Source organism: Morus notabilis, unplaced genomic scaffold (genome assembly GCF_000414095.1).
Source record: "Morus notabilis unplaced genomic scaffold, ASM41409v2 Scaffold229, whole genome shotgun sequence".
Classification (NCBI taxonomy): domain Eukaryota; kingdom Viridiplantae; phylum Streptophyta; class Magnoliopsida; order Rosales; family Moraceae; genus Morus; species Morus notabilis.
Window position 1 is genome coordinate 298,211 of NW_010362793.1, and position 20,974 is coordinate 319,184.

The 20,974-nt window shown below is 32.7% G+C and overlaps 2 protein-coding genes across 2 annotated transcripts; both read right to left on the bottom strand.

Annotated features, from left to right (window-relative positions):
* Positions 1-394: 394 nt before the first annotated feature.
* Positions 395-1,786, bottom strand: LOC21398134. The gene has a single exon (XM_010102912.2). The coding sequence runs from the start codon at positions 1,681-1,683 to the stop codon at positions 721-723; it is 963 nt and encodes a 320-aa protein (XP_010101214.1). The 5' UTR covers positions 1,684-1,786; the 3' UTR covers positions 395-720.
* An 8,092-nt stretch (positions 1,787-9,878) lies between these two features.
* Positions 9,879-13,660, bottom strand: LOC21398135 (probable inactive poly [ADP-ribose] polymerase SRO5). The gene is made up of 5 exons (XM_024168730.1): positions 13,000-13,660; positions 12,305-12,549; positions 11,697-11,833; positions 11,468-11,563; positions 9,879-10,377 (listed from the first exon to the last, which is right to left on the bottom strand). The coding sequence occupies exons 1-5, from the start codon at positions 13,533-13,535 to the stop codon at positions 10,357-10,359; spliced, it is 1,035 nt and encodes a 344-aa protein (XP_024024498.1). The 5' UTR covers positions 13,536-13,660; the 3' UTR covers positions 9,879-10,356.
* Between the last annotated feature and the right edge of the window lie 7,314 nt (positions 13,661-20,974).

Sequence of the window (20,974 nt, forward strand, 5' to 3'; positions counted from 1 at the left end):
TCTTTTTCTTTCTAAATGACTAAGACATCTGAAGCAACAAAGCAAATAAAAAAGAAAAGGAAACAAAATAATAAACTACAAAAATCATTGCCGTTTAGAGCTGTTATCATTAACCGGTTACCTGCTTATCAAGTGGATGAAAAACTGAATGTCCCTTGCAAATCTTGGACCATTAATCTTAGAATGGAGGGTTAATATTAAATGGCTGAACCATCCAGCCGGCTGATAGAATCAGCACCCTATATACATAGATGGATATATCCCTCTTCCAAATTATAACATTTGCAATTACGTTTCAAGTTCTAAAATAAATGAAACAAAAAGCTAAACGTATATGAAAATTCAAATTCGAATACAAAATTGCACATCTATTTACATTAATAAATGAAGAAAATTAATTAAAACCTCCATCCAAAGTTCCTTTTTTTTTTTTTTCCTTTTCTAATATTTTATAGCTCGAATGTACAAACTATGGTCCCTAGTCATCACTTTATCTGTAGTGAAAACACTCGCTGATAATACAAAATTCTGAATAATTACATCACGCAAACATTGATAAAATTCAGATTAATTTAAAAAAAAAAAACATTCATTACCCTTTTAACCTTAGAATTCACTAAGCAACCTAACTATTTTTCTTTCTTTTTTTCTTTAACGCTAACATATCTAGATTATACAAAGTAATTACGTTTATCTTTTTATGGAATTAAAACCCTAATCTCAAAATGGATGCAAATTCCTGCTCAACCCATGGACATTTGCCAAAAACCCCACAAAATCCTGCTTGTACGTCTTCCTCTTGTGCTCTTCTGCCTTTCCCACTTTCCCTGCCGCGAAAACGACCTCGTTTTTCACTTCGGTCTTCGTCGCCGTTCCATTTCCGGTGGCCTTACCCTCCTTCGAGGCTTTCTTGCTCGGAGCTATAACCAAAATAGTACGGTCCTTCCCGTCGCTGTTGCCCCGACTTATAAGGTCCCCAAACTTCCACCGCTTCGACGATCCCGTCGACTTGCTCTTCTTCCCTCCTCCGGTGGCGGCACCGCTGTCGCCGTTCCTCGGCGTCCACACGCAGAAAGTCCCGTGCTGTAGGCCGTCGAGCTCGTCGGTCTCTGACGACGAGCAGGACGTCGTCGTTTCCCTCTCTTCCTCCACCATCAGCTTCCTCAGCGGTTGCCGGCGGCGCGGTGGCGCCGGAGGGGTGTTCTTGTCATTTTCCTTGTTCGCCCGGGCGGCGGCGACGGCGACGACGTCGTTTCGAGAGCTCTTAAGGCCGTGTTCTTCTAGAAGCTGCAAGCTCTTGCCCAAGAGAGGATAATAAACCGGCCTGATCTGGCCATTGTAGAAGATCTCATCGGCGGAGATCGGTGACGACGCGGATTCTCTGCATACGAAAGCAAATTCAAACTCATCATCTCCATCATCCTCTTCATCACCGTCATCACGACCATCGCGATGATCGTGATGGTCATGATGATCACGATGTGGACGTCTCTGATCTAGCTCCGCATGGAACCAGATATGGTCGTCTTCTTCTTCGTCGAGGAAGAAAGCGGCGTCGGAGCCGCTATTCTCCCGGCGGAGCTCGCTGACGACGCGGGCGGCGATGTCGGTGAGATTTCCGGTGGAGGATGAGTAGTTGTTGAAGCTCGGAGAGAGAGAAACTATATTAGGTGTCGCCTCCATTTTTTTCCTCGTAAGTGACAGAAATTCATGTAATAAGAGACACAATAGCTCTCTCTCTGGGTGATATATGTGTGTATATATATAACTATAAATGTTTTATTTCCAAAGGAAAAAAAATTGATTTTTATTTTTTATTTTATTTTATTCTATTTGAGAGAGAGAGAGAGAGAGAGAGAGTTAGGTGGAAATGACCAAAAGTGTGGGGCTTACAGGAAGTCTCGCTCAAGGTATATAGTGGTGGTGTTTTTTTCTTTTTCTTTTTTTTTTTTCTGGCGGTTCTTAGTGGAAAACAATGAGACAAATTTGTATAAATATTTAAAGAGAGGACAATGGAAAGGAACGCGCTTTTAAAGGGTATTAATAGGAGGGTGTTGTAATGGATATCTGCAAATTATAAAAAAAAAAAAAAAAAAATTAAAGGATGTTTTTTTTTAGTTTGTCTAAATGAAAAAAAAAGTGGCGCGCGGTTGCAAGTTTAACTTGATCGGTGTATATATATATATATATATATACATACATATATATACATATATATATATATTAGTATATGAGTCTAAATTTTTTGTTCAATTCCTCTTGGTGTTTAAAATAGGTGTCTAACTAATTATATTATGCTATATCATCTTGTGATAAACACAAAAAACTTAATTAAAATTTAAAAAACAACTCAAATTTTTTACACGACGTAATATAATATGATTAGTTAAAACTAATTAGAACACTAAAAATGCATGATAAAATTATCTTTGTTCTTGAGTTCTTAAAACAAACTGCGTAGATTATAATATTTGTTTTGTTCGACGAAAATATTGTCTTTATTATTATTACTATTTAAAATATGGTTTGGTGTTGAGAGAAAATGAACCAGAGGAAACGTCGGGAAAACCTATTTATCACAAATTCATAAGAAGTGTTTTTGAGCGTTGCTTCCCAAATACGTAACATGTCAGTGTGCGTTCACATGTATTGTTCACATGTGTTTAGTTGCCTTTTTAGTTTTTCTCTTTCTTTTTTTTTTTTTCTGTCTACTATTTTTTATTAATTTGTTGAGAATGACATGTCATTGCTGGATGAATATGGGCCTTATTATTATTTTTTTTTAAAAGTATATTCTACTAAATTAACTACAAATACTAACGTACGTACGACGTAGTCTCATTGCCATTAAGAATTAATGTTGCCCTTAATCACCACGAAAATATATAACGGGATTATGGACATTCTAGGTGTATCACTTGTGACTTGTGAGTATTGGTGCATATACACATGATAATCTTCAATATGTTGCCAATTGCCATGCAAATATAATTCCTCATTCAAAATTGTATTTAAAAAGAAGATCACTTTGTTCTTTGAGCATGGTTGGATAGAATTTAATTTGTCATGAGAGAGTCTAGAGAGACGAATCATTTCTTAATTAGTATAATATTGATAAGGAAAGCTTGATTAAGGTCACACATAATATACCTAGGCGGCCAGAAGAAAAAAAAATGGCGGATCATGTAAAAAATAATAGTTTCTATTATTATTGCTAAAACATATTGTTATCCAATGATTATAAAAATGTTTTTCTTCGTTCTCTTCATAAAATGCACATAGCATTAAACACTCCACAACTTTATTATAGGACTAATGTCCGACTAATATATTGTGTGGCATTAAATATATAGTGGCGTGATCGTGAAAATTGGGTCTATTCTTTGAGTAGAATTGATTTTAAAAAATTGAGTTAGATCTTATCTAAAAAACATACATGGTTTATCATGGTTTTATTTACGCTTATAATTTATGTCATTTTAAATAATTAGATACTATCATAACATTTTATTTTCTCTTTATTAATTGAACGATAATTATTTATTTTTAAGTAAAGTTACATAAATAATATATTTTTACCACTTTGAACGGTATTTTTAGTTCTTTTCCGTCTTTTTTATTCCATTAGTGCACCTTAGGATTTTTAAAGTAATAAATGAAATGAGGGGCAGAATAACACCAATAATTCCCTTTTTATTGAGGCCAAATCTAATTAAGTTGTCGATCTTGTCCAAAACATGGCAAGTTTAGATACCAAGGAGTTTGTGAGGATATTTCTAGAAGGTGAGGGCATTAAGGTAATTGACTTGGTTGGTATTTGAAGTTATTTATGGACAAACTTTTAGGTGTAAAGGAGGTGCGGCCGCGAAGGACGGTGGCTCTACCAACTTTTTGGGGAGGAGAGGATTCACGACACTACTATTTGACACGTGTGGGGGAGTATCTTTACACGTGTCGCCAACTTCCTTTAAAGGGCGTTGGAAATAAAATGACTGCAACTTGTTATGTCGTTTGCTTAACATGCCCTTTAAAAACACATAATTAGATCATGTCGTCGCTAAAGACTGCATTAATGAAATAGTGGTGAATCAGTTTGTGAGAACTACGACAATAATTGTTGCTACAAGTTGAGCTATTTGGCAACTATACTCGTCGCTACATGTCTTTTTGCTTTAAATTAGGAGTTAGTTTTTAAAATGCTATTTATGGAAGATAAATAATATTATTATTGTTGAACAACTTCTTGTGCAGTGAGGGGAGGGGATTATGAGCAAATTGATTAATAGAAATCTTAAAAGAATAAGTTAATATGTGGTTTTTTTTTCCTCTTCATCAAATACCCATATTCACGTTTAAATTTGTCAGCAAAAGAAAGAGATATTGTAACAATTTATGTGGACATTAAGGTAACAATTGAATCACGTGGTTATAGATATAATTTAGTGGCAATTTCATACTTGTCTTTATCTTAAAGGTAGAGTTCAAATCTCACTTCCTAAATTAAAAAAAAAAAGGAAAGAAAAAAGAAAAAACCCCTTAAATCACACCAAGCCCTTATATGTATCATTTTGTGTTGAACATTGAGTAATATACGTAGCAATCACTAAGTAGAAACGATATGATTTCTTATTTTATGACAATATATATCGATCGATGGAAATAACTATATTGGTAAAAATTGACATAAAATTTTTGAAACTTATAGATATCTAATTAACATACAAAAATTTCTAAATGAAGCTTTCGGAAATGATCTCAAGTAATTAATAATACATAAATTACATGGAATTATCCATCGAAATACTAAGCATGATAAATATGATGCTCATTTTTCAATAAATGATAAATATAAATTTACAAGTTAAATAAAATATTTGAAACATAATATGTATATGTGACATTCAACCTAATGCAGGTAGGTTTCGCTCATAGTTTCATATAAAATGATAAAATATTGATATCAAAGTAAGTTTTAGAAGGTTTGAGTGATCAATATCTTCAAACCTCCTAGGAAGGAAGCCCCGTATTATTAAAATATTCAGAATAATATTGTCTTATCATCTTATGTCACGTGAAAATACAGAAAATTATTGTAAAAATAAATACACATGGTTTTTCCATTTCAAAAAAAAAAAAAAAAACCCATGGTTTTGACCATACTAAAATATAGTAATAAGTATAGAGTATGAAAAGATTAGCAAAAAAAAGTAGAGTATGAGAAGTTCTTTTGGATTGTTGCTGATATTTTCATGAAATTTCTGCAAAAACATTTGCCACCCGCACTACGCTTTTCACTAAAATTGTAAATTATTTTCGCAGGATATAATATTTATGAAAATTTCAAAACTTCCCTAACATTCCGCAAAAATATAATATACCACTCTTTTGAGATCGTAATTTCAAAGAGATTTTTCAAACCATGGTACTAAGATATAATAAGTGAACATTAATTTAAAGTGGAAAGGAAAACATCAAAGTGCGACAGGTTGTTACGATAGTTACATGCTATTCTATATAGTATTATTAGAGACACTAAATTCATGTGTATCTAATATTCTAATTACTTTTTATAGGAAAAAATATTACATCCCAATCATTATGACAACTTCTGGATCAAATATGTTCCAAATGGAAAGTCACATTTTTTTTTAATTGATTAGAAATTGGTCTTATCGGAATTGTTGTATCTATTAGTTTATTATTAATGTATTGATGCGGTTATGCACACACCAAAAAAAAAAAAAAAAAGGTATTGATGCTTTTATCTTATCCGCATCATTTAAAATAATAAATCAGCCATATATTTATCTTGTACTCCAAGTTGTACTTAATTCTAGAAAAATTGACAAGAGAAAAAAGGAAACTAAAAATTGTACCACTTCTAGAAATCTCGGCCAAATTACATCGTAAAGAAATGTTGTAGCACTTCTTGTTAAGGTATAAAATTATTATTGGTTCACCTCTTAATAGTTTAAATTTTTAAAATAAATTGGTAAATTAACATAGTATTAAAGCTGGAGATTCTGATATTAAACCCTCCGTAATTGTACTCTTTATCTCGAGCTAAATTGTTATCACGTGTTGAGTATTTAATATATCTTAAACTTAAATATTCACGTATCGAGCTTTCTAATTAATTTACTCACACTGTTCAACTCACACCTGAAAAAGAGTGTTAAAATATAAAATTATTATTAATCCATCTCTCAAGTTCTATCAACTTAAACTTTTTAGATGGATTGACCAACTAGAATTTGAGATTTTTCCAAGATGCGGAAGAAAGGTCATTAAACCATGGGAGTTTGCACTTGCTAAAGGAAACATTGATGTTGATAGAAAAGCCTTGATTTAGATAATATGTTTTATCATTAGGAAAAAAAAAGAAATGAGACAAAGATTTTAATAAAGCAACACTATTTTTCTTGTAAACATCATTTAATGGGTAAAATAGAATATGGACTTTTGAAGTCTCTCTTGATTTACCTGCCATTTAGCAATGATCAGACAGGCTGTAATTTGTACCAACCAGTTAAATCAAGTGAGAATCCTTAAAACAAAAAAAAAAAAAACAAAAAAAAAAAAAGAAAAAAAGCAAAATACAAAAAAAAAAACAAAAAGCATAATTCATACGCTACATTAATTTTTTTATTTTTTCAAAATGCTAGCTGCTTATAATATTAAAAGGTTATTTTTGCATACGAAAATTTTGTTATTTCAGCAAAAATAGAAAATAAAAAAAGTTTGCTAGAATACATAATTTGCAAATGAAATTGCACTTTCCTAGCTAGGTTTGAAGCAAAACGTACGCGTAGGGTTATTATAGCACAATAAGCACGTCTTGGAAATGAATTTTCATCATTTGGTGCCTTTCTCACTCACTAGAATTATAGCCTTGTTTGTACAAATATTGATGTGAGACACAATTACATTTGCAAGTAATGTAAAGCACGTTTGAAGGGGAAAAACTAATAAACAAAATTGTTACTAATTACTAATGATCATTCAATCTTTTTTTTTTTTTTTTTGGTTTGGTTAACTGCCAGTCTGCCACACCCATAATATTACCCTTTGAGAACAAGCAAAGGAACATCTTTATAGCAATCAAAATAATCTGTATGTTCATTATACTCCACGTCCAAGTAATCTTTGAAACCGAAAATTTTGGACTTTGGGCTCCTAGTCAATCATTCAAGCACGTTTCTTACACAACATATCCATTTTCTGAAGTTGTATTTGTTTTTCCCTGCTTAAGTAATGTGTTGGCAGGTACCGTCTAAGCCATTTATCATGCGTTAAATGACTAATAAATCAATGCAATTTCCCGCCTCTGACCCACAATTGTTATGGAGTTATGAAAGCAGACATGACAATAGCACAATTAAGGACAGATTCGAGTTTTTAATTCGAGTTAAAATATAATTTTATGTGAGAATTTTTTAGACGTGACTGTTTCTGAGAGATTTTTACTGTAACAAAACTTGAATTCTAAACTCGAATCAATGAAATGAACAGGACCTATGATTATTCAGCATTTCAACCTCCATATTGCCAAATACTAGATAGGCCACGCGAGGATTTTCGGACGATGAGAGTCAGATGCTATCAATGCCGTTCTTATGATCGCGATTCTTCCTTCTCAATCCCCAAAAGCAAGTGTTCTAGAAGATATCTCAGATGTCTTTGTGCAAATTCGGAGAGGCTCGCATGGTTACACGTCCCTTAATGAGAATTGTGTAGCCTTAACTAGTCATGCTCGTATAATTTTTATATTTAGGGTCCGTTTAGTTCGCTGATTTGAGTTTTTAATTCGAGTTGAAATGCGATTTAATATGAGAGCTTTTTACTGTAGTAAAAAAGTTAAATGTGATTGTTTCTGAAAGCTTTTTACTGTAGTAAAATTCAAATTCTAAACTCGAATCGGTGAAATAAACGGGTTATTGGTATGGTTTGGTTAGTCTTTATACCACTTTTTATTAGTCATTTTGTTCAAAATGATTTGTTAAGTAATTAATAAAATTCCAATTTCCCTTAAAAAGAAAGTAAGTTAAATTTCTTTTCCTATTTTTTATTTTTTATTTATCATAATCTAACATTTTAAAAAACACTGCACTTTCACACTGTAGGGAGACTTGAAATTGATGGATGAGAATGAGATGTATGAGAAATCGACGGTGATCATTAGTACTACTGACCGCTGAAACGGCGAGATTGAATGCGATAATGGAATTATGCGTTACTGTGTAGTATTATTGTACCTTGAACAAAGAAGATATGTATGAATATGATGGTGTATTTTTTTTGGAAATATCAACGAAAGGAACATGGAGACAATGATGTCATGTCATTGAATGACATCCTCTTGTCTACAATTTGTGCATTTTTGGTGGTCTTGGAGCAGCTAGAGGCCCACATAATTACATCAAGAATTTTGTCAAAAACCTTAATAGTGATTTATGAAAAAAATCCAAAACTGTGGACCATCCATAGAATTTTTCTTCTTCTTCTTCTTCTTCTAGAAATTTTGTTTAACTTGACGATATAATATCTAGAAGGCATGTGTTTTTGAATGCATGTTCGTCCCGAGAAGGGGACAAGCTCTTTCGTTTAGAGGAAATTACATAGAATGTAACTGAAATTTAAGAACTTTACATTACATTTATTCTATTGAACATAAATAAATTGTCATTTTTTTATTAGATGCAATCTCTTATTATTAATTAATGTAATAATATTTTAAACACCCATTAATAGAAAATAACAACTCACATGTCACATTAATTAGTACATAAAAATTGAAATGTGAGTTTGTGTCCCACTGTCCCTAGCATTATTCATAAATTAGATATTTTCAAGTGAATCAATCAACATAAATCTTAAATTTATACCACTAAGTGGCATAAACATAAAAATGGTATCATTTTTTAAATGGTATTTCTGAATTTCTCCCAGTTGCTTATGGTGATTTTACTAGTCTTCACTAATTTATTTCATTTTTGAAATTCCATCTAAAAAAGATTAGGGAGAAAATCACTTTAGAGACATGGCAGATTGGCAGTTTACTTTTCTAGTTGTTGGAAGTATGTGCATGCAGCCAAAATGATCCGATTTCAGGAGCGGGAGTGTTTATTCTAAGATGACTTTCACATTCCAGTTATTAACATGCTTCAGTAACTGTTTTAGCAAAACAAAAATCTTCTTCACTACTTTTCTCCTAGAGAAAAAATCCAAACAAGCAGTGTCAAATGTTTGAAAAATATCAACTCTAATGATGGCTAGTACTACAATTAGTTCATCATCCATTCACTTTTCACACATGTAGTCATGAATATGAAATGCAATCTCATTAAAAGTTGCATCATCAATAGAGCAATTCATAGAGTTTCCATTGGAAAATATCAAATACAAGATTGCCATATTGCAAAACAGTTCTGCTGTGTAGGAATGTACTTTGATATCAGCAGTAATCTCCCTACATCAATATGTTGAAGTTTTAATTTCCTCTTCATTCTTAAATCTTAATATTACAGTTTTGTGCATGAAGGTGAAAAGTTTGCAATGAGAACAGAATTGAGCTTGGCTTACGCCTATAATATTGCAAAGCTTAACCCCGATTGTATTCTTTTACTATACTGATTTTTTATGAAGTTTAAAAAGTTACAGGAGAAGAAGTTAAAGTTCCTAAATAACCTCAAACCACTTTACAATTTACCGGTAACCCGAAGACAATCGGACCAACTTACCGATAACCCGAAGACAATCGGACCAACACGATGAGGGCGACTCAAACAAAAACTTCTTACAATGCGAATGAGCGCACAACCAACCCACCTAAGACACATTGGCGATTTAGTTTCATCGAAACACTAAAACCAAGTATACAAACACATTTTCCTAAGTTGAAAGAGCGCACACAGAGAAGAATAACAAACGGCAGGACAAAAAATATTGTTCATCAAGCCTCTTTGAGGCATGGTTTGGTTATCAAATGAAATCAAAGAATCAGAGCAAAATAATAGAGAATATTATCCCAACTAGAGAACCAACAAATGTCCATGATATGTAATTCCCACTTTTATATCGTAGAAAGTGCGGAGGAAAAACAATTGCAGCTTACATTAGGTAAGTAAACACCTCTACCACTACAACCCACTAAGATGCCAACAACTAGAGAGTAATCCAAGCTTGGTTCTTAAGCAGAGTATCTGATTGAACTGAATCTCTCTCATTGCTTGTTAGAATATGTCCTCTTTTTGTCTCATCTTTCTCACATACCACCAACTGTCCATTTTGTCTCGTCCAAAAATTGCTTTATCTACAAACCCTCTTACTCTGAATATGCCCAAACAGTTCTCCAGATCAGTTTTCAGCCACCCTTTTCTGTGCAGAAATAGAACATACAATGTCAGGTCATCACCAACAAATTTTACCTATATCTACAGAAACAAATGATTCGAAAGTGCTAGGTTAAAAAAAAAAAGAAAAAAAAAGAGAGATTTCTAAGGTTCTGAACAAATGAACTACAAGTAGTAAAAGTAAATCTTTGATTTACATTTTTTTATTTTGATATGATTTTGAAAAGATAACAGTTAAAAATAAGCACTACTAGTAGGGAGTCCTATCACAGAAAGACAAAAAAAAAGAAAGAAAAAAGAAGGTTCTAAAGTATGGTTCCATTATTAAAGAGAACGACTTTAACACCCAGAAAGGCACAAAGTATATTTTTCTCTTTTTTTTTTTTTTTTCCCTTTCCTCCTGAACAAAGCAGTAGTGGACTTCTACTTGTGAAAAGGCATATATGTAAAAGTCCGGAATAAAGGAGAGGAGGATAGGATACAATCAAGTGGGCCGAAAACTTTGGTCTTTCACCCATGATTGTTCCTTAGTCAGATTCACGTTTTTATTCCACTGATACCATGTAGCTGAATAAGAACACCTATCATAGTGATTCACTAATGCTCACATATGTGCTTGAAGAGGCTTGGTGATGAAGTAAAATTCTATGCCTTGATGACTAAGCACACAACTTTTGACAATTACCAAAGAGCCAAAATCGCTGACATAGCATATGTCTTGTTTAAGCAAATTCCATAAGCAACATCAGTAAAACGTCAAAATCAACTAAAAACTCATGGTTGTAAACGACAACATCGGTAAAAATTAGATATTTAGAACAGAACAAAAGCATAAAAATTTCAGATGTAATGAATTTAAAACCATCATGATCAAAATCAACTAAAAACTCATGGTTGTAAACGACAACATCGGTAAAAATTAGATATTTAGAGCAGAACAAAAGCATAAAAATTTCAGATGTAATGAATTTAAAACCATCATGTAATGAATTAAAATCCAACTTTTGGACACGGCCACCAAATTATTTTAGACATGCGAGCATGTACTTGAATTAAAAACAACGTTTTAACATATGCCAAATTCGAAAAATGGCACAAAGGCACTAACTTCTTACCTTAGCCCGGAAATCTTTGATGACTGAAATCAATATATCGTCCCCTGCTATTTGCCTCACTCGTTGTATCAGTTCTTGCCGTGCCACCTTCTTTTCCTGAAAAAAGATGGTATAAAGTCAAGCATATGAGACCACAGAGAAACCATCATAGCGAAAACGACTGGATGAAAACCAAAGAGTGAATTTTTTTTTATTAACAATAAGAGCCAAAAAAGCCAAAAATACTTGCTTTGTGATCTTTATGATACTTGGAGATCAAGGCAACGGTTGGTGGAGGCAGGAACTTGGAAAGCGCTGAAATCAGTGCCGGAAACGGCATCCAAGGCGATGTAGGTCTCCTAATCGGCTCTTCAATCCTTGCAGAAGCTACAAAAACGAAACAAAACCAAATCAATTATCAAAATCAGGAAACAAAAAATCCACACCCTCACGTCTAATAAAGTCTAAATCGTATTATCATTAGAAATCGTGATCACTAATGTTTTACTGGTCGGGTAATCGAGCGGCTACACCCTTCTTATAAAAGTAGGAGGCGACTGCCCGACCTGAATTTTTATTTCTTTTAATTTTGATTGTGTATTTTGTTAAAATTTGTAGTTTACCCCTTTTAAAAATAGAAATACATATGTTTGTCTTCTATTAAAATCTAAAATTACATGTCCCCCGCTGCTCATTTAATTTTATGGATCTGTCCGTGCTCGGGCACGATTTATTTTACATATCAGCTCTGTATCAAAAACAAAAACTAGTAACGATAATTACACCAGTGAAATTAAGCATTTCAAAATTGCAAATATTATGAACACAACGCAGGGGCCAAATTTGAAATTTGTTTACCTTTCAAGAAAGTGGGAGCTCTGAAACTAACGACGTACTCAGGCAAGATACAAGTGTTCATGTGGGTACTCCAGACAATATATTTTCTGGGTTTTGTAAGGTTGTCAACGCCCGAGTCAAATTCGTCAGAACTCGGATGGTACTGCTCAGACCCAGAGCGCACAATCTCTGCCTTCCCCATTATCACACGACACAAAACAAGATGTCGTATGCCGTCCTCTTCAATAAACGACCCATCTCCCAAACTGTAGACAAATATATGATAAACAAACAATTCGTCAACGAAATATTGACGGTCCTTTTGGCTTCCACGCGCTATATATAAATTTATATAAAGTCAGAAACTAATAATTAAAAAGTTATTAGCGAAAATTGGTATTTTATGAAAATATTACTGCCGCCTTATATTTTCAGGAATATTAGATATTTTTTCATATATATTTTACAAATTGTACTCTCAAAAAGGAAGTTTTGATATGAAACGTAATTAGCATGGAACTGAGATATTTCCATAAAATACTGGAGAGGTTAATTATTATTTCGTAAATAAATAATAATTATAATTGATTAGAGAAGAAAAATTCAAAGTCAAAAACAAACAAACAAAAAAGAAAGAAAAAAAAGCTGCGTAAACTATTCACACACAAAATTCATGCACAAGTTAGTTATTCAGAAGAGAGAAGAAACTTGCTCACCAATCAATGGCGGAATCATCAGGAGCGAGGTAGATACCGTGTCCGTACAGTTCGTTGTTGTTGTTGTTGTTGTTCCGGTACTTCCCAAATTGATCAGCGAAGCCATGGGAGACGATTCGCGAAACTTCGTCGGCCGAAGAAGGGGCGTACCAGGCGTACCTGACGTTGGCGTTGCCTCCGCGCTTCCTCTCGATCGCCTTCGCGAATATCTGGAAACAATGGAACCGAGCTTGGCCGACGATGCTCGAGTGAGGGTTCCTGTGAATCCCTACCACCGTCGTCTTCGGTCCGATCGCCGAGCCCAAACTCAACACGAACCGTTCCTTGATCAGGTCGTGGACTCTGTCTCCTTCGAAGAGCCGGACCAGAGCGCCGCCGAAGGAGAAGGACTCGTCGGTTCGCACGCCGGTGATTCCGCTCTCGCAGTCGGAGACCGACGAGACATCGTCTTGCGACGAATCGCCGGTGAGCTTGTGAAGTTCCAATGAGTTGTTGTCACCACCAGAAGATGATGATGGGTCATACTGAAACTCCATTTTTGGATTCTTGAAGGTGATGTAAGAGAAAAAAAAACAAAGAAAAAAACTAGCCTGAATCCTAAACCAAAAACTAAGGAAAAAAAAAAAAAACAACAACAACAAAAAGAAAGAATTCAAGAATGAATTTTACGAAAAATCAAACAATCACAGAAACCAAAGTATACATTTTATGTCTATGATTTAGAAGAGAGGTTTCTGAAGAGAGTCTAACGAAGAAATCAGATTATAAGAAAATTTTCTGAACAAAAGAAAAAAGAAAAGCAAGGTTTGAAGAATCTGTGACAAGATGAATGGGAAGGAATATTGGTATTAATATAAAAGTGTTGAAGATTTGTTTTGTTTCTGTGTGTAATTTGAAGAAGAGATTTATATTTATGTAATATGAAATTTTTGTATGAAAAAATTTATAAGAAGAAGAAGAAGAAAAGCGGTTAGTTAGTGAAACAAAATGAATAACGGAACCGCCTTCTTCGTCATGTTTCCAAATGGCGGTGAAGGCGCAAATTGTTTTTCAAGAGCCAGTCGTTTTGAGAGAACAGCTTCGACCTGGGCCGGGCTTTATTGCGCTCTAATTACATTTCTGTTGGCGGTTACCCCAATCCCAAGAAACTTGTTTTACGTGTGAAGTTACCTACTTGCCCTTCAGTACTTTCACTTCTTTACTCTTTTCTCGTTGTTACTTTTTTACGTTACTTAAATATTATATATAAATATAATACCTTTTGGGTCTCGTTACATTTAAGAAATAATGTGCGGAACCGTTTTTAAAACGGTTTTTACGTATTTTAAAAAATAAAAAATAAAAATAAAAAATAAAAATAAAAATGCAATGACATTTATTCAATAAATATTTTAAAAATGAAAATAGTGAGAATAATTTTGTAAAAAAAATTAGAAAATAGTTAAAAAAAAATTTTATTTTTTTATTTTTAATTTTTAATACTTATTAATAATATTATAATATATTAATTAATAAATACGATTTCACTTTTTTATTATACTCAAAACAATTTCTTAAAAAACTAACTAAACGTAATTTCAGAATCGATCCCAAAATGATTATTAAAACATTCTCATTTTTAATTTTTATTGAAAATAAAATTATTTTGAAACTAATTTTAAACGCACCCAACGTGTGTTCATTTGCATAATTTAAATTATGACTTAAGTCATATTATTATAGTCTTTTTTTCATATTAATTAAATTCAAATCACTAAAATTCGATAAGGATAATTAGCTTCAAGTGGCTTTTTTATCTTACGGCATTGCCCATAAAGACTTTCAATTCTGAATAAAATTACTTATGAGGTCTATATATTTTTGAACGTTAAAACAATACAGAAAAACATAAAAATTTGATTAAAATATGACTATTTGATAAAGTATCTAATATTTTTTCAATTTTTAGTGTGAATATGAATTTGTATTCTTTACTTTTAATTAATATTTTTTAATCAAATAATCTTATTAATTAAAAGAATATTAATTAAAAATAAAAAAATAAAAATATAGACCCTTAAAAGTAAATTCACTCATTTTCTCGTCTCTTTTCGTACTCTGCAATAGAATTTTAAATTCTATATTTTAAAATGTTAAATAATTCAGGATATCACTTTTTTTTCTTTTCCCTAAGAATATAATTCAGATATCACGTTCCAACCTTGGTAAGTGGGTAAATATGAATAAAGAAATGATCAGCTGATTGGTCGGTGGATGGATTAGGGTAGGCAGTAAATAGCTATAAAAAATTTCGTTTATTTCTTTAATATGTATGTGTATTATCTGTTGTAAAAAAATTTAATATAATTTATATCACTAAAATAAGTATTTTATTTAGTTTGGGAGATTTTTTAGATCCGTGTTTGCAATTTTTTTTGAATTTTTCTTAAAAAACGTTGTCAAAAATTATCAACTAAAATCCTAACAGGTGGCATGCATGCTGTTTAAGGAAAAAGATATTTATTTGTTGTTTAATGTATTGATCATATTTAAGCTTACGTGGAATCGAGGGTCAGTGGATAAGAATGGTTTTATGAACTAATCATACATACAAATTATTCTTTATTTGGAAATTTTTTCAAAAACGTGTTTTCTTAAAAGAAGTATTTACACGAAGGAAGTAATTATTGTTGCACTCTATTTTTATAATATGTCTTTAACTATGTCTATTTTATAGTTACTGATATAATATAACTCTAAATATGTATATTTTTATCTAAGTGGTTATAAATTTGTATAACTGATTTTAAAAAGTAATTAATTAATGATAAAAATATCATTACTAGTAATTTTACAGGTTTATGTGTAAATATTGTTCATTTTGAATGGAGATATATGTAATTAACTGAAATTAACTATTTTTTTAATTGTTTCATAAAAAGTGAGAACAGAGAGAAACAGTAAATGCCCAAAACGTGTGCCAACCACGGCCCAGTTGGTTAATCGGTCAATGGCACGTCGATGGTCAACAAAAGTTCGTTATCAAAGGGCTTCTGTAGGGCCCGTTTATTTCACTGATTCGAGTTTATAATTTGAATTAAGATGTGATTTTATGTGAGAATTTTTTATTGTAGTAAAAAAAATTAAATGTGATTATTTTTTAGAATCTTTTACTGTAATAAAACTCAAATTTTAAATTCAAATCGGTTAAGTAAACGAAATTATAAATAGTCAATGCCACGTGGATAGTCAACAAAAGGTGGACAACAAATAAATAAAAAAACCAAAGTAAAGGAAAAAAAAAAAAGAAATCAGTTTATTTTAATTCATTTCTTTAGTTTCGTACCGCTCTTTTCGGATTACCCCTTTTTTAACTGATGTAATAAGGTGTCAAAATAAGAGAAGTGTTTTCAAGAATGACGTAAATTTTATTCCCTCTCGTGAAGCCTCCCCTAAACTTTCTAAAGATTTATGCTGAATTAAATTCTTCTTTATTTATTGAGAATTTCTCTGGTGTTTATTTATTAAAAAATATTGGTGTTTTCTGCTTATTAATCATTAAATTTATATTATTTTTTTTAATTTAATTTAACTTCTGATCATATTTAATATAAATCCTGATAATTAGAAAACATCAATATTTTAAAAAAAAAAAGAAACACCAGAGAAAATATTTTTTATTAAATAATTTTTGTACGTCGTTTTAGACCGTCAAAATTTTATTGAAATTGATTAAGTTTTACATATTTTTCTTATTGTGCTATGACTTTGTTGGAAGTTTGCCGTTCAAAACAGTAAATTACCATCAGGGCAATTTTTTTTTTTTTTTTTATCTGATCACAGAATTGTCAAATAATATCACGGGACACGGTTGAAAATTGCAATTCACAAAAGTGGATGTGGGAAATTTGGATGCTTTTGGAAATCAAAAATCTTTTTCTTTCCCGGAAAACAAAGTGAAAACGCCAAAGTTTCTGGCACATCCATCTACTATATTTGACAAAAAAAAATACCATTTGAGTAGATAACATGAAAACCTCATCTTACATTTGGAATCTGGTAACTTTATTTATTTATTTTATTATAATGTATACATTATAGTGGTATATGAGGTATTTTCTTGAGCCCTAAGTTTTGGTTAAATAATTGAGGTTATCAATGAATTAGGTATTGCGCCCAAAAAGAGCAAAATAAATTGGCCTTTATTTAAGTAGTTCAAATAAAAGTTGAATTCTCTAGCATTCAATTGTCATGCGGCACGCTTCTTTTGCCAAAAAAACAGATGAAAAAGACTGCTATCTAGCTTGACCAAACCCCACAGAAGCAAGAAAGAAATAATAAATAGTGATAAGAATTCAAGAAGGCGAAGTCATCTCTTCCGCAGTACCATAGAAAGTATGACGTCAAACCATCATATAAAAAGGGCAACAAAGATGAGGGGTTTTTCTATGCTACTGAGTGTTTTTGTGCATGTAATAGTGGCAAAAGCTGATAAATTATGACGGTATAAAACAATGCCCTATTGAAGATAAGATATGTTTTTGTACTATATCAAAAAAAATTCTTGAGAAACTAAGGGCTATTTGGTTCTGGTTAAAAGCCAAAAATTATGACGGTATAAAACAATGCCCTATTGAAGATAAGATATGTTTTTGTACTATATCAAAAAAAAATTCTTGAGAAACTAAGGGCTATTTGGTTCTGGTTAAAAGCCAAATTTATGGCTCTAGAATGAGAGAAAGCCAAAACATGTGAAGAAAAATGTTTAGTTATTGTGTTTTGACATAAAAGAAAACATGATTTTGTAATCACTCCTCAAACCCTTTTGCAAAAATGAACTCTCGTCCTAGTTTGGGGAACGTTGAACAATGACAGATCTTTTTTTGCCAAAACTCGATAGTGTTGTTCATGTTGGAGAATTTGAGAGTAGAAGATGAAAAGAATCCAGAAACAAGAGAGGGTTTGAGGCGTATAGAAATACTTTCCTTTAAGATTTTATTTGTCCTCACTTCTCAAAGTTTGCTAATGAGTTTTAATGACAAATTACTCCCAAGATACAACAAACCCTTGAACAAAATATCTAACAATAATATTGAGTTCCAGAATATGAATTAAGTCTGTGAATTTTCTGGAGAATTAATAAAGACAGAGGTGTCATTTCATTGAATGAATGCATCCCCTTTAAACATTACAACCTTTCACATAAAGATACCTCTTCAATGTAAAGGTATCTTTTTATAGATTGATACACCTATTACAATGGTTATATTTATTGATAATAAGTGTTCAGATATGTGTGAAAATATATCACCAATGGATGCAATGGTTTAAGACCTTTCAGATCACATAAACACACGAAAACAGTTTTCTGCAGTAATATCCGCCGCAGCGGATGTTTTCCCGCTATAATGCTCGGGCAGCACAAAAATGACCCGAGAGGCCTGCACAATGGCACTGCAGCACAAAGTTTTCCACTGCAGCGGAGTTTTGGAAAAGGGAGCAGCCATTCAGGGTGCAATGTAGGCGCTGCAACGCCTCAAACAGGCGCTGCAGCGCGCCTGTAGCATTGGTCGAGCGTTGCAGGGCCCAAAATAGGCGCTGCAGAGCACCTGCCTTCTTGGACTGGCGCTGCAGCGCCGAACGCTGCCTTGACAACACCAAATGATGCTGTCAAACTCACTGCAATAACAACGCTTCCTTGCCATTTTTCTTGTGTTTTAGGCCAAAGATTATGTGATCTAGTAATTGAGAGACATTACAATCTCTCTAACAATCCCCTGCTAGATTGTAACATTTCTCCAGAATTAACAATGATAAACACATACATACATGAAGGTCTTTCGATTTTAACCTCTAATTAGTGATTATACTTCAAAGTATTCACAAGACAATAGTGTGCTTTGCATTAAACTTTGTCTCTTAAGCAAATACCAGAAATATATCACATATGTGTTATCCCATACTTAAAAATCTGTTCCAATCGTTTAGCACTATTCCGGCCTTGTGCTCTATCTTGGATTCATGAACATTTACAAGACTAAACCGTTGTCTTGTTAGAAATGGCACCATTCCTTATGTTCACTTAGGTGAAGTTTCGAATTATATCTCTAACTACTATGAGACTCGAACTCCATTAAGAGTAGAAACTCAACATCAATCACGTAGCTATTTTACACCGACATCTTAGAAGGGACTAATTAAATTTCGGTACTAACTCGGTCACATAACAATAACTTGTTCTTACCCATTTAACTATGGAATAACGGTACAACTACTACATAGTTGGGTTACCATCATCAGTGACTCTTTCAAAGAAAGGTTTTAGTCTCATTCCACTAGATGTTTCTTTGACTAAGTCTCTTGAAAGACCTTTCATCAAAGGATCCGCTAGGTTCTTGTTTGCCCTAACATAAACAATATTGATAACACATCGGTTATCAATTGTTTCACATATTCATGTTTCAAGCTAATATGTCTAGATTTCCCATTATAAACCTTGTTATAAGCTCTAGACAAAGTAGCTTCACTATCGCAGAACAAAGAAATAAATGGCATCGGTTGTGGCCACAACTCAATATCAAACAATAGATTTCTCAGTCATTCCGCTTCTTTGCCCGCAGCGGCAAGTGCTATAAACTCACTCTCCATCGTAGAATGAGTTATGCACGTTTGTTTCTTAGAAGCCCAAGAGATGGCTCCTCCGACAATTGTGAAAATCCAACCAGATGTGGATTTGTTATCACTTGCACTTGTTATCCAACTTGCATCCGAGTACCCTTCAAGTACCGCCGAATAGTCATTATATGACAAATCCAAATTAATGGTTCTTTTAAGATAACTAAGTACTCTACCAATTGCATTCCAATGTACGGGCTACTCATGAACCTAGATATTTTACATACCGCAAATGCTATGTCGGGTCTTGTACAATGCATGGCATACATCAAACTACCAATCGCACTAGCATATTCAAGTTGTGCTACCGTTCAGCCTACATTTTCTAGTAATTTAATACTAGAATCACATGGGGTATTCGCTTCTTTAAACTTCAAATGATTGAATTTAAGAAGCACCTTCTCAATATAATGCGATTGACACAACGAGTAACCCCCACTATGCTTCATCACTTTTACACCTAAAATAGTTTCTACCTCACCAAGATCTTTCATCTTAAATTGTGAAGTTAGATACTTCTTGGTATCATTTACTCCTTGCATGTTTGTTCCAAAGATAAGCAAGTCATCAACATATAAACATATAATCACACCAAAATTATTTGTAATTTTAGAGTATATGCATTTATCTGCATTATTATGCTTAAAACCATGATATAAAATGACATTATCAAATTTTTCATGCCACTGTTTTGGTGCTTGCTTTAAACCATAAAGTGACTTGATTAACTTGCAAACATTCTTCTCATTTTCAAGCAATACAAACCCTTCGGGTTGTTCCATATAGATTTCCTCATCAAGATCACCATTTAGAAAAGCCATCTTAACATCCATTTGATGCACATGCAAATTGTATATTGATGCAATTACAAATAGCACTCTTATGGATGTCAATCTAGCTACCGGAGCATATGTATCAAAGTAGTATATACCACGCTTTTGTTTAAAGTCATTGGCTACCAATCTAGTCTTGAATGTTTGTATAGACCCATCAGTATTGTACTTTCTTCTAAACACCCATTTGTTGCTTATTGATTTTGATCCCGGAGGAAGATCAACTAAGATCCAAGTTTGATTCGATATAATCAAATCCATTTCATCATTCACGGCCTCTCTCCAAAAGGATGCATCCCTTGAAGACATAGCTTCACTAAATGTCTTTGGATCTTCTTCTATATTGAGCAACAATGGTATTTTATTAAGTATATCATTTCTATCTCCAACCAAAAAGGTTAAAGCTTGAGATGAAATAAAATCCGGTGCTAAGTCATTTTCTTTTCTTTCACGTTGACTTCTTCTCAGTTCGAAAGATGTCATAGACT

Coding starts and splice junctions, on each gene's coding strand:
- LOC21398134 (XM_010102912.2), bottom strand. CDS start 1,683: ATGGAGGCGACACCTAATATAGTTTCTCTCTCTCCGAGCTTCAACAAC.
- LOC21398135 (XM_024168730.1), bottom strand. CDS start 13,535: ATGGAGTTTCAGTATGACCCATCATCATCTTCTGGTGGTGACAACAAC. Junction 12,550..12,999: donor GATGATTCCGCCATTGATTG/GTGAGCAAGTTT, acceptor ATTTGTCTACAG/TTTGGGAGATGGGTCGTTTA. Junction 10,378..11,467: donor TCAAAGATTTCCGGGCTAAG/GTAAGAAGTTAG, acceptor ATTTCTGCACAG/AAAAGGGTGGCTGAAAACTG.